Source organism: Salvelinus fontinalis, chromosome 10 (genome assembly GCF_029448725.1).
Source record: "Salvelinus fontinalis isolate EN_2023a chromosome 10, ASM2944872v1, whole genome shotgun sequence".
Lineage (NCBI taxonomy): Eukaryota > Metazoa > Chordata > Actinopteri > Salmoniformes > Salmonidae > Salvelinus > Salvelinus fontinalis.
The window spans coordinates 17,770,430-17,785,334 of record NC_074674.1 but is presented as its reverse complement, the minus strand read 5'-3'; the positions used below and the strand labels follow the sequence as shown (position 1 = coordinate 17,785,334).

Here is a 14,905-nt window from a genome sequence, read left to right as displayed (position 1 = left end):
AAAAGGCACATGACAGCCCGCTTGGAGTTTTCCAAAATGTACCTAAAGACTCTCTGACCATGAGAAACAAGATACTCTGGTCTGATGAGGGGATGTCTTTCAGCAGCAGGGAATGGGAGACTAGTCAGGATCGAGGGAAAGATGAACGGAGCAAAGTACAGAGAGATCCTTGATGAACACCTGCACTCTCTCTCTCTCTCTCTCTCTCTCTCTCTCTCTCTCTCTCTCTATATATATATATATATATATATATATATATAGGACAATACAGTGCCACTGACACGGCCCGCTACCAAAGCTTGTGGACTCTTCTGCTCCGTGGCCAAAGTGAGTAAAAGGCTGCCGGCTCAGATGGCATTTCTAGCCGCGCCCTCAGAGCATGCGCAGACCAGCTGGCTGGTGTGTTTACGGACATATTCAATCAATCCCTATCCCAGTCTGTTGTCCCCACATGCTTCAAGATGGCCACCATTGTTCCTGTTCCCAAGAAAGCTAAGGTAACTGAACTAAATGAGTATCGCCCCATTGCACTGACTTCTGTCATCATGAAGTGCTTTGAGAGACTAGTCAAGTAGCATTTCACCTCCACCCTACCTGATACCCTAGACCCACTCCAATTTGCTTACCGCCCCAATAGGTCCACTGACGATGCAATCGCCTGCACACTGCACACTGCCCTAACCCGTCTGGACAAGAGGAATACCTATATAAGAATGCAGTTCATGACAACAGCTCAGCATTTAACACCATAGTACCCTTCAAACTCGTCATTAAGCTCAGGCCCTGGGTGATGATGGGAGAATGCACCCTTCTGATGGGAAGTCCCCAGGTGGTGAAGGTAGGAAAAAAACAGCTCCGCCCCGCTGATCCTCAACACAGGGGCCCCACAAGGGTGCGTTCTCAGCCTTCTCCTGTACTCCCTGTTCACCCATGACTGCGTGGCCATGCACGTCTCCAACTCAATTATCAAGTTTGCAGACGACACTACAGTGGTAGGCTTGATTACCAACAACGACGAGACGACCTACAAGGAAGAGGTGAGGGCCCCCAGAGTGGGGTGTCAGGAAAACAACCTCTCACTCAACATCAACAAAACAAAGGAGATGTTCCTGAACTTCAGGAAAAAGCAGAGGGAGCACCCCACCATCCACATCGACGGGACAGTAGTGGTGAGGGTAGAAAGTTTAAGTTCTTCGGCGTACACATCACAGACAAACTGAAATGGTTCACCCAAACAGACAGCATAGTGAAGAAGGCGCAACAGCGCCTCTTCAACCTCAAGAGGCTGAAGAAATTTGGCATGTCGGGCTGTATCACCACCTGGCACGGCAACTGCACCGCCCTCAACCGCAAGGCTCTCCAAAGGGTAGCGCGGTCTGCACAACGCATCACCGGGAGTAAACTACCTGCCCTCCAGGACACCTACACCACCCGATGTCACAGGAAGGCCAAAAAGATCATCAAGGACAACAACCACCCGAGCCACTGCCTGTTCACCCCGTTATCATCCAGAAGGCGAGGTCAGTACAGGTGCATTAAAGCTGTGACCGAGAGACTGAAAAACAGCTTCTATCTCAAGGCCATCAGACTGTTAAACAGCCATCACTAACATAGAGAGGTTGCTGTCAACATACAGACTCAAATAATCTCTGGACACTTTAATAAATTGACTTAATAAAGGTATCACTAGTCACCCAAAATAACGGCACTTTAATAATGTTTACATATCCTCCATCACTCATCTCATATGTATATACTGCTCTATACCATCTACTGCATCTTGCCTATTTATATGTACATATTCTTATTGATCCTTTACATTTGTGTGTATAAGGTAGTTGTTGTGAATTTGTTAGATTACTTGTTAGATATTACTGCATTGTCGGAACTAGAAGCACAAGCATTTCGCTACACTCACATTAACATCTGCTAACAATGTGTATGTGACCAATAAAATTTGATTTGATTTATATATATACAGTTGAAGTTGGAAGTTTACATACACTTAGGTTGGAGTCATTAAAACTAGTTTTTCAACCACTCCACAAATTTCTTGTTAACAAACTATAGTTTTGGCAAGTCGGTTAGGACATCTACTTTGTGCATGACACAAGTAATTTTTCCAACAATTGTTTACAGACAGAACATTTCGCTTATAATTCACCGTATCACAGTTCCAGTGGGTCAGAAGGTTACATACACTACGTTGACTGTGCCTTTAAACAGCTTGGAAAATTCCAGAAAATTATGCCATGGCTTTAGAAGCTTCTGATAGGCTAATTGACATCATTTGAGTCAATTGGAGGTGTACCTGTGGATGTATTTCAAGGCCTACCTTCAAACTCTTTGCTTGACATCATGGGAAAATCAAAAGAAACCAGCCAAGACCTCAGAAAAGAATTGTAGACCTGTAGTCTGGTTCATCCTTGGGAGAAATTTCCAAATGCCTGAAGGTGCCACGTTCATCTGTACAAACAATAGTACGCAAGTATAAACACCATGAGACCAAGCAGCCGTCATACCGCAGAGGAAGAAGACTCGTTCTGTCTCCTAGAGATGAATGTACTTTGGTGCGAAAAGTGCAAATCAATCCCAGAACAACAGCAAAAGACCTTGTGAAGATGCTGGAGGAAACCGGTACAAAAGCATCTTTATCCACAGTAAAACAAGTCCCATTTTGACATAACCTGAAAGGCCGCTCAGCAAGGAAGAAGACACTGCTCCAAAACCTCCATAAAAAAGCCAGACAAAAGTTTGCAACTACACAGGGGGACAAAGATTGTACTTTTTGGAGAAATGTCCTCTGGTCTGATGAAACAAAAATATAACCTTTTGGCCATAATGACCATCATTATGTTTGGAGGAAAAAGGGGGAGGCTTGCAAGCCAAAGAACTCCATCCCAACCGTGAAGCACGGGGGTGGCAGCATCATGTTGTGGGGGTGCTTTGTTGCAGGAGGGACTGGTGCACTTCACAAAATAGATTGCATCATGAGGTAGGAAAATTATATGGATATATTGAAGCAACATCTCAAGACATCAGTCAGGAAGTTAAAGCTTGGTCGCAAATGTGTCTTCCAAATGGACAATGACATCAAGCATACTGCCAAAGTGGTGGCAAAATGGCTTAAGGACAACAAAGTCAAGGTATTGGAGTGGCCATCACAAAGCCCTAACCTCAATCCCATAGAAAACTTGTGGGCAGAACTGAAAAGGCTTGTGTGAGTAGGAGGCCTACAAACCTGGCTCTGTTAGGAGGAATGGGCCAAAATTCACCCAACTTATTGTGGGAAGCTTGTGGAAGGCTATGTGAAATGTTTGATCCAAGTTAAACAATTTAAAGGAACTGCTACAAAATACTAATTGAGTGTATGTAAACTTCTGACCCACTGGGTATGTAATGAAAGACATAAAAGCTGAAATAATTCATTATCTCTACTATTATTCTGATATTTCATGTTCTTAAAATAAAGTGAAGGTACTGACCTAAAACGGAATTTTTACTAGTCAGGAATTGTGAAAAACGGAGTTTAAATGTATTTGGCTCAGGTGTATGTAAACTTCTGACTTCAACTGTGTATATACTGTATGTACAGAGAGAGAGAGAGAGAGAGAGAGAGAGCTAATGTCTTCCAGAAGGCAGGAGTGAGATCATTTGGTCCACTACCTTCTCTTCATACTACTAAGCTTTGGCTTTGGCTCTAAGCCTGATTTATTGTGACTGTGACATCATCCTCCTACATCCCCAAACACCCGTGCACACACACACGTGCACACACACACACACACACACACGTGCACATGCTTTCTGATCATTACAGATCATCCAAATCATGTAATCAACAACACCTTTTGATTAGGGAACATGTTGTCTCATACCCACATTTTACGAGGGTGAGCTATGAGCTGGAAAATAGCGAGTGTAGAGATGCTATAATTAAGTAAACATGTGGAAGAAGTGATTCACTATTAGAAGATGGAGAGGCTGAAACAGAGAGCTTCTGTACTGTGGCGATTTCCCATCTTCTCATCGGGGGATTATAAATAGTCTGAAAGAACAGACCAACAGGACAGTTGGCTTTCTCAACATGTACATACTGTACCTCTACTGGTCAGACTACCAGTCATTTTCCCGAAAGTTACTGGAATCTTCAGCAATTTTGGTAATTACAAGGTTATCTATGGCCATTTTGAATTCATGTTAACATTACAGTTTTGAAAACATAGTTTGTCCCAAAAAAGTGGTCTCTTGGCACATCTTAACCCGGGTATGTGGTAAGTTGAGCAGCTGGACAGGGTAAGTTATTAAGCCGCCTACACATTTCTGTACCGAATGAAATATTACCACTACGTTTTTAATACCACGTTTATCTTTATTTCCCAAATACAATTCAACACAATCACAATAGATTTTTTGTGTTTTAATCATTTAAGCATCGTGTAAACACAGGCTTAATACCTAACAAACACTTTGTACTTTTTAAAACACTTTGAACATAGGCAGGGCCCTGTTGTCATCCTCATATCCCAGCGATAAGTTATTGATCCCAGCGAAAACACTTCAATTTGCGTAACTGGAACTTGCCATTTTTCCAACCATTGTCTCACATTACCCCATGGACATTGGTTAAACTTACCCCAAGGCAAACATTTTGACTATATTAGCCCACACAGCTACAAGGATGCCCTTTCATGCTAGTTTTATGCCTTCATATTGAAGCTTATAGAGTCCCCAACTGATGTATAGAACAATCTTTAAATGATCTGCTTTGGTTTAGATACAAACATCAGGAAACCTCGAACACAATACATCAATTTGACTTAGTGAAAATCCGTTTTTTGGACCTAAGTTGCTTACCACTTTTTCCATGTGGTTTCTTCCTTCACAGACTCCATGAAATGATGACCTCTACGTAAATATTTGGTCAAATTATACTTATATTTTGCGTATGATTTCCTAGAAACAAGGGTGGCTCAACTTACCCCACTCTCCCCTAATATACCCTCCCTTTGCAACCCTAACTGTAGGTGTCTCTCTCTCTCACACTCAGCAGGGTTAGCCAGGGTGAGCAATTGGAACATCAGTGGGCTACAAACTGTAAGGAAAGAGTGATCACATCACATCTAACCACCGCTCCCACACAGTGACATTTATCGCACAGTGGCTGGCTATGTCTTGGGATCCCTGCACATGGTCAGGGCAGTAATAGCTGGGTGGTCTCCTCTCAATTCTTCCCTCTCCTCTTTCGCTTCTTCTTCCTACCCCCTTCACTACTTTACACTCCCGAGTTTGGAGGAGGGAAAAAAACAGAGTGGCGACCACACACAAAGAGAAAGCGGTGATAGCCGTTGAGCTCAACTAGAGGATGCGGTGGCTCATTGACAAGCTGAGGAAAGGCACGTCATCATTCCGCGCCACTGATGTCAGTCTTCCTGTCTATCTGACGAGAGTCCGATTGATTAATGTTCTACCTTGACAGATGTTCTACCTTTCCCTTTTCTATTTAGAGGTGACTTGCTGCTCATTACCGTCTAATCTTTCAACTGGACCCACCTACCTCCTTCTCCTTCTCCTCCTCTCTCTCTCTCTCTCTCTCACTCACTCACTCACTCACTCACTCACTCACTCACTCACTCACTCACTCACTCACACACACACACACACGCACACACGCACACACACACACGCACACACACACCATCCACTTCTATTATGTACATTCCCTGAGTCAATCCATGTGTAATGTTGCTTGTTTCATGTTGAAGAGGGGTCTTAAAGCCAGTGCTGACAGGTAGACTCATTATCTCACTTTTACAAGCTGACCTACCCGGACGCAGAGCACACTAACTGACAGCTGCCAGAGCTAATCACTGCCCAGGCTCCCTCATTCCGCCCCCTGGGTCTGAGCTTTGAGTGTTTTTTTTTAGAAGTGCTGTACGGTTTGGGGGAAGGGTGAAAAAAACTGAGATGGAAAGGGGAATGAGTGCAGAGCAGATGTGTGGAGTTAAACGCAGAGGTATGCCAGCACAGCGAAACCGGAGACACAGTGGCGAACCATACTGATCTCCCCTCTTTGACCAGTGACTACTGAACACAGCTATTAGCTACAGCACTTATCCAGCTGATCTGTGCCAGTATGGCCTAATTATAATCAGGCTATGCACCAATTAAATTGTCCTAAGTGGAGGAATTGCTCAAATGTAATGTTATTTTACTGACATTTTACTGTTACTTAGACATTTACTTGACTAATTACCCATCACACTGATTGTATGCTGAAACAGGATGTAAGTCATCCACAGCGCCTGATTGGCTGATAGGGGTGTCTGGGAGTCATCTGATTTGCTGTTTGGGGGGGGGGGGGGGTTAGTGAGGAATCTCAGAGAGCCTCTGTCTTCGAGGTCTGGCGTTCCCAGACTTTTCCAGATTTTTCCTGTCTGACGCTGTAGGCAGGTGGCGCTGCCAGGGTAAACCAGCCTGTTTGCCGCCGGCTCCAGTACTGCTGCTTCTGCTACTGCTACTTTTACCATTCCCACCACCACCCTCCTCTCTCTCAGACACGTTCACACACACATTCTGTCACACACACACACACACACACACACACTTACTGACAGGCCTGGCACCAGTTATCCTCATGGTGTGGAAAAACACCCAATTTTAGACAGCGTTTGAGAACCGATCATTTGCTTTATAGTAGATCATTGCCAGTAGTCTCTCCCTATTTTTCTCTTTCTCACACACACGCGCACACACACAGTTTTGTATTGCTATCCAAGTGGGGACCAAAGAATTGATTCCCATCCAAAATCCTATTTTTCCTAAACCCTAACCCTAAATCTAACCCTAACCTTAACCTAACCATTAACCCTAACCTTAACCTTAACCCTAAGCCTAACCTTAAACCCAAACCCCTAACCCTAAATCTATACCTAACCCTAACTCCTTAACCTAACTGTAACCCCTAACTCCTAAACCTAACTGTAACCCCTAACTCCTAAACCTAACTCTAAACCCTAACTCCTAAACCTAACTCTAACGTTTTTCCTTATGGTGATCTGCAAAATGTCTGGTACCCAGAAGGACAGTTAAACACACACACACCTATGCGTACAGCATCCAGTCCCATGGTGGCCCAGTGTGGGCGTCAGGGGGTCAGGAAGGAGGATATTCCTCCTGGACACAGGAGCCTGTAGTAACCATGGCTATTAACAGCCAAAGAGAGACGGGAGAATTGGTTCGGACATACGAACATGTTGTCCTTTTCTCTCTCTCTCTCCTCCACTTTCCTTCCTCCTTTTCCTCTCCTTCTCCTGCCACTAGTTGGATCCCTCTCGTGGTGAAAGTTCTCTGAAGCAATTTCAGTCCCCACGTTAACAGCCGGGTGAAAGGTCCCTGGAGTTCAGGAGGAGAGGAGCCGGTTCATCAACACAGCAGAGCTGAGAGCCAACTCCATGTCCAGCGAATGGGAACGACTTTCAGCACTGTGACTGCAGCCCCCATCGTGTAACAGTGCTCTTTCAGGGGTGTTTCAAAGTTAGCAAAGAAAGAATTCTGTGTTTTTGTGTTAATAAGGAATGAGTCAACCCGGCCTTCTACATTCTCTCGCTCTCCCCCTCTCTCTTTCTCATCCTATTGTCACCCTAAAACTATTCTGTCACTGCGCGGCATGGAGCCTGCCGGTTAAAACATCTGTCTGTGTGCCGTTGAGCAAGGCACTTAACCCGAATGCTCCTGTAAGTCGCGTCTGCAGAATGGTGTCAATGGACGTCTCATCGTTCTGCTCGTGAGCGAGCGCTACGACGTTGCCGTACCCTGCGCTGCTGAGATGAGACGCGTTTAGCGAGACCGTTCCAACGGGTTGTCTGATGGCTCTCATCCTCTTCCCCTCTCTTCCAGTTCTCCGCGGCTGAGCTAAGTGGTACAGGAATGCACCAGTGGCAACTCTCTACCGTAGCCTGCTCTCACCTGCCTATCTCTCTTCTTCTTCGTATCGTGCTCTGCTCTGCTTGGCTCTCAACGCGTCTGCTGCTCAAACTCAAGCGGCTGCTGCGAACTCTCCCTCTGAGCCAAAGAGAATTCCTCCGGAATGCACCGCCAAGACGTGTGGCCACCGCATGAAGATATCATACGCCCGTCTTTCTGTCTTTACTGAGGGAGAAAGAGGAACAGACAGAGATCGAACGAGAGAGATTGACAGACAACAAGGAGAGAGAGAAAAAGTGGAGAAAAGAGAAATTGATGAGAAACAGACTTTTCCATCAGTGACTAGCGCTCCTTCCACTCCTCTCTTTCCTCCCCCCCCTCTCCAGTGACTTTCTGCTCCTTCCTAACCTCAGGCTCCAGAACCTACCCACTGCTCCGAAGTCACGGCGCCTTAGCCTCCGAGCCCTCTGATTGGCTGTCTGTCTCAGAGACGCTTTAATGCTGAGTTTCCACGGTGACCACAACCTGGGTTCCATTACTAGGGGAGGGGGTTAGGGCCTGTGAGGTGCTACAAAACCACAGCAACCACAGCCCTGGTTCTAGCTTCTCTTTTACTGTCTGAACCAAATGTTCTGGAAAGATCTTCCCTTCCCAGACTAGGAGTTATTAGTCTGGAGTTCCTTAAAGTGTCAGCTTAGAAAATAAATGGAGAGATGTGTCCAAAGCTATAGGACTATTTTACTTCTCAACTGCAGAATTTACTAACCTCAGCCTCAGTCTAAATGAGCAAATATATCCCCCCCCAAAATATGCTAGTTTAGTAGTACTCCGTAAATGTAGCTCCTCTCTCAGATGCTGCGTTTGTAGTTAGAAACCCACTCTGCTAAAACAACCGACATGCTAAGACTTCATTCAGTCATGATGGTTGATCATGCAGGCGGCTCCTCTCATTTCCCCTTTGAACAAACGCAGCTCTCTAGTCGTGGGAGCGATGAGCGGTGACTGAACTAAACATGAGTGTGTATGTGAGGGCCCCATAGCAAGCAAGGCCCTCCCCCTGGTTGGTGGGCTGAGAATGTCCCACAAGGCCTTGCTCTCGGGCATATGTCTCACACATGTGGCTGGCGTTCACAAAATGGAGGGAGAGGTTTAAACTAGGCGTGCAGATGAAGGGATGGAGGGAGGGATGAAGGTAAGTGGGAGGCGGGCGCTCCTCAAGAGGGTGACAGGGGGTTGAAACTTCCATTTCACTACTCTTTTTTTCCCCCCTCACCCTTTTTTTCACTTTTGTTTATCCCATGTGTTTTTTTGTACTGTAAGTACTCCTTTAGTCCCTCTTGCGTCCCGTCTCAGTCTCTGTGTCTGGTGTATGGATCAGGTCTTGGAGAGGAGGAAAGTGTTTTCGACAGCCACCCAAGGGACCACATGCTATTCTCATTACCGTGTACTCCTTCCTGTCCTACTCTCTCCCTCTCTCTTCCAGACTTTTCTCTCCGTCCCTCCCATCTCTGTGGTGTTCTGATCAGTATTCTGGCCAGTGGTGGAGGGTTGGAGAGAGCTCTTTGTTTGCTTTAGATGCTCCAAGACGTTGTTACGACGTCTCCTCTGTCCAAGACTTTGTCGTCTCCTCTGTCCCATGTTCATCATCCTCCCCGGTTTCCTCTGTCTGGTTCAGTACATAAAAATGTCTTAACTGTATGCCTTTGAAGGTTATGATAGTACAGTTTCAGTGCAGTACACAATTTTATTGATGGACTGTACATTCTGTACACTCTCTCACTCACTCACTCTCTCTCTCTCTCTCTCTCTCTCTCTCTCTCTCTCTCTCTCTCTCTCTCTCTCTCTCCCCAGCTGATGTGTTCCCTGAGGACTTCTCCATCCTGGCTACGGTGAAGCCTAAGAAGGGCTCCCAGTCCTTCCTCTTGTCTGTGTATAACGAGCAGGGCATCCAGCAGCTGGGGGTAGAGGTGGGACGCTCCCCTGTCTTCCTGTATGAGGACCACACAGGCAAACCCAGCCCAGAGGACTACCCCCTCTTCAGAGGACTCAACCTGGCTGATGGAAAGTACGTATTACATCAGTATTAGTATGTTCACCTGTCTAATATTATGATATATAATACTCTAAAGTTCTACTGTACTGTTTAGCACTGTATATGAAAGTTACCCCCCCCCCCCCTTCATAGGACACAACCTAGCCGACGGCAAGTAGGCTCACCTCATCCCACACACAGTGTTACTATGTCATTAGATAGTAAACGGATATCATTACATAGTACACTATAGTACTTCATAGTCAAACTATCCCCTCAACCTGGCCAACAGGAGGTAGGTTAACCTTGTCTGATACCGTACTGTTCGATACAAGAAACCATAGCAGGCCTGCTGCATAATTTATTGCTGTGCCTAAATCAAATCACATCACATGTGAGTGTGTCGTGTACAAAACACTATGGACACCTGCCTGCTCTTTTCATGACATAGACTAGCCCGGGGAATCCAGCTGGAAGCTCTAATCCTCGACGTCCCTTATTACATCCACTTCAATCCGTGTAGATGAAGCCTCTAGACAATTGAGACATGGATTGTGTACTGTATGTGTACCGTTCAGAGTGGGAATGGGCAAGGCAAAAGATTGAAGTGCCTTTGAGCGGGTTATGGTAGCAGGTGCCAGACGCACCGGTTTGTGTCAAGAACCGCAAAGCTGCCTGGTCTTTCCACGCTCAACAGTTTTCTGTGTGTGTCAAGAATGGTCCACCAGCCAAAGGACATCCAGCCAACTTGAGACATCTGGATTATATCACACTAGCCCCTCTTATTATATGATATAATAATAAAATACACACCGTTTAGCAGACACTTTTATCCGAAGCGACTCACAGTCACGTGTGCATACATTTTTACACACCGCTGGTCCCAGGAATCGAACCCACTATCCTGGCGTTGCAAGCGCCATGCCCCACCAACGGAGCTACAGAGGACCACCCTAACAAACAAACGTAATGTGCTCTCAGTGTAGCCGCTGCTCTGTAATCAGAGTGCAGGTGTGTGTCGGCCTAGCTTTGGCGAGTCTGGCGGTTGAACCTTTGTGGGGATTTAGTTTTGTGCAGGTGCTCGGTCGCACGTGTTTATTATCCTGATCTGCTGTCTGTCTGTGTAACACATCACTTAGTATCTAGCCGGTCAACCTAGGCGGTTTGGATTATAAATAAAACATAACCTCCTCAGATGAACAGTATCTAAGCGGTGTGTGCTACAGTATCCTGTAGGCATTGAGTCCATCCATATTCTTGACCAAAACGTCCTTATACCTCTGTATGGTTATAATATCAGCGTATCACAAGTCCTACAGCCAGCGACTGTATCGTAGTGAAACGGGGGGGGGGGGGGGGGGTGTGAACTAACCCTTTGTCCATCTCAAAGTTAGTAGAACTGTAGTGAAACGCGCGCGCGAGAGAGAGAGCTAACCTTCTGTCCCTCTTCCCAGGTGGCACCGAGTGGCCATCAGCGTTCACAAACAGAGCATCACCATCATCCTGGACTGTAAAAAGAAGACCACCCAGAAACTGTCCAGGAGCCCACACCCCATCATCGACACCAAAGGAATTGTGGTCTTCGGAACTAGAATACTCGATGAGGAAGTCTTTGAGGTAGGCCTTATGCTATCTTCTCCAAATGGGCCTTCGCTTAGTCCTATTGGTTGACGGGGAGGTTGACTGATTCTGTGATCTAAAAGCCGTAAGTAGGCGGGAGCAGATCTGCGTCTCTGCCAGTTGAAATGCTAAGAGGTTGTCAGTCTGGGGTTTCATTCTGGATTGTGTTATTATTGTGAAGATATAGATGCGGTATTTGGTGCAGTGTTGCTGTGAACACCTACCTGGAACTGCACAGCTGTGTATGTAGTCTGAGCAACTGCCCCCCCCCCCCTCTCTCTATCTCTCTCTCTTCATTTCTCTCTGTCTACATTCACTGCCACAGTGTCTTTGTGTACACTAAGGGAGGCGCTAACAGTCAGATAGTGGAGATTTGGTTCACCTCCCCTCTTCCTCCCTTCCTCCTTCCCTCGTTCTTTAAGCTATGCTTTGCGGTTGGAGATGAGAGAGAGGTTGATGATTTGGAGATAAGTGACAGCCAGACCCTGGGGTTATCAAAGCTGGAGAGACCTAACAAGAATCACAGTATGAAATACTGCTGCTTTTGCCAGAGATGGAGAAAGGAGATGGGAGAGAGATACAAATGAAGGGGTGTATTCTTTTAGAACGTTTGATTGTTACTTTTTTGTTGTTGTAAAGAAGTGGCTAAGGAAGTGATCCAACTGCTGCTTATTGCTAATGTCAACAGTGCTTTTGTTACTTTTGAAACTAAGGCCTGTGAAAAGGATAAAAGAAAAATGCACACACACACACACACACACACACACACACACACACACACACACACACACACACACACACACACACACACACACACACACACACACACACACACACACACACACACACACACACACACACACACACACACACACACACACACACACACCCTTCCAAATTGAAACACCCTTCCAAATCAAACACGCACCCCGCAGTCTTTCTACTGTCACAGTGCTTGGTTAATCCATGTGCTTGAATAAAGAGGATTAGGGGCGAAGCGCTCCATAATAATTAAACACAGTCTGACTTTTAATTGTATTTATTAATTGAACCTTTATTTAACTAGGCAAGCCAGTTAAGAACAAATTCTTATTTTACAACGGCGGCCAACTCCGTCCAACCACTAACCCGGACGAATTGTGTGCCGCCCTATGGGACTCCTGATCACGGTTGGTTGTGATACAGCCCGGTATCAAACCAGGGTCTGTAGTGACACCTCTAGCACTGAGATGCAGTGCATTAGACCGCTGCCCCACTCGGGAGCTCTGACTGATGGGACTGATGCTGTTCCAACTCACCTCTGACCTCCACTGCTCTCTCTGGAGGAGAATAGACCCAGTGGAACAGCTATGACATCACTCCTGGATTCCCCTAGGCTTGGCACGGAGTGATATGAGGATGTGGCATTATACAGCTCATATGGGATTGAAGGATGTACTGTATAGTCTGTGTTTTCACTTACTGCCCAATTCTGATCTGTTTTTTCACTAATTGGTCTTTTGACCAATCAGATCAGATTTGAGTCCAATAATGTGCAAATGATGCAAATTGGGCTGCCTGTGTAAACAACTTCTAAGATCCACTTCATATAGTCCAAAGATACTTCACTTATTTGATTGATAAGTAGATTTATATAAGGATACAAGTTTTGCTGAATGGTTTTTGTTAACCTGCAGTCTATGCTTTAAGTGCAATGTGCTCGCAAAGAGTCATGAGCCAAATTATTGGCACCCTTGATGACGCCGAGCAAAAAATGCTATAAAATAAATAACTACTGAGTTATATTGCGTGCAAGAATTTTTTTTTTATTGTATAATAATACAATTGCTCAGAGAAAGAGGTTTTGTTTAACAAGTCATTTATTTTCTTCTCTCGAACAGGTAGGGGACAAAATTATTGGCACCCGTGTTTTCAATACCCCTTGCGAGGATAACGTCACTGAGCCTTTTACTCAAATGTTTTATGAGAATGGAGAACACATTGGGAGGGATCTAGGACCATTCCTCCACACAGAATCTTTCCAGATCCTTGATATCCTTCGTCTGCGCTTATGGACTGCCCTCTAATTCAAACCACAGGTTTTCAATGGGGTTCAAGTCCGGAGACTGAGACGGTCATTGCAAAATGTTGATTTTGTGGTCAATTAACAATTTATTTGTGGAATTTGATGTGTCCTTTGGGTTATTGTCTTGCTGGAAGATCCACAACCAGGTTTTTTGGCAATAATGTCCTGGACTGGGTAACGTTCATGATGGCGTTGACCTTACAGTTTTTTTCTATCATTTTGGCACATTTTTCAGATATAAGTGGTATATTTGTCTGGTTGTGGTGTGAAAAAGATGGCGCCGTACTGAATGGCCGACATTTTGCAAGCGCAGAGCCAAATTCGCAATTTGGTGATTCGTTTGTCGTTTATTTATACTTTATTTTCTTGAAATGTATCCGCTATCATTTCTTACAACCAACAAGAACTTTTCAACAACTTTTGAACATCAGATCGGCAGGTACTTACCTCTGTCACGTTCCTGACCTGTTTTCTGTTATTTTTGTATGTGTTTAGTTGGTCAGGGCGTGAGTTGGGGTGGGCATTCTATGTTTTGTGTTTCTATGTTTAGGTAATTGGAAATTAGCCTTATATGGTTCTCAATCAGGGACAGGTGTTTGACGTTTACTCTGATTAAGAACCATATAAAGGTAGGCTGTTCACACTGTTTGTTTGTGGGTGGTTGTCTTCCGTGTCTGTGTATGTTGCACCACACGGGACTGTTTCGGTTTGTTCGTTCGTTTGATGTAGTCTGTTCCTGTTCGTGAGTTCTTCGTGTATTTATGTAAGTTCCATGTTCAGGTCTGTCTACGTCATTTTGTTATTTTGTAGTTTGTTGAAGTGTTTTCGGTTTTCGTCTTTGCTTTAATAAACGTTATTATGTCTACATTCCACGCTGCGCTTTGGTCCAATCCCTACTCCTCCTCTTCGACACCCGTTACAACCTCAGTTCCCGGCTTCGACTTCGACTCATCTGCCCTGGGCTCTTTCTGTAATTCCCACCCAATTTCTTCTTCTTCGTCTCCCCAAAGGGGAAACTGCGACATTACAAGAGGCAAGAGAGAGGGGAACCTGGTGAGATTTAGGCAAAGGGAAAACTGGCCACCTCTTCCCTCCATTCTATTGGCTAATGCACAGTCACTTGATAATAAGATGGATGACCTCGGATCGCGCATTTGTTACCAACGGGACTCTCAAAATGGCAATCTTCTCTGTTCTTCTGAAACAAGATACCCCCATGGCTATCCGACTCGATGGATTCTCCCTTCACTGTGCCGACGAGA

At 45.3% G+C, this 14,905-nt stretch overlaps 1 protein-coding gene across 1 annotated transcript in view; it reads left to right on the top strand.

Annotated features, from left to right (window-relative positions):
- The window catches only part of LOC129863726 (collagen alpha-1(XI) chain-like), a 132,801-nt gene that overhangs the window by 45,029 nt on the left and 72,867 nt on the right, over positions 1-14,905 (top strand). The window contains exons 3-4 of the mRNA XM_055935923.1: positions 9,778-9,991; positions 11,413-11,575. Of these exons, the coding sequence (XP_055791898.1) occupies positions 9,778-9,991; positions 11,413-11,575 (377 nt within the window). The remainder of the gene's footprint in view (positions 1-9,777; positions 9,992-11,412; positions 11,576-14,905) is intronic.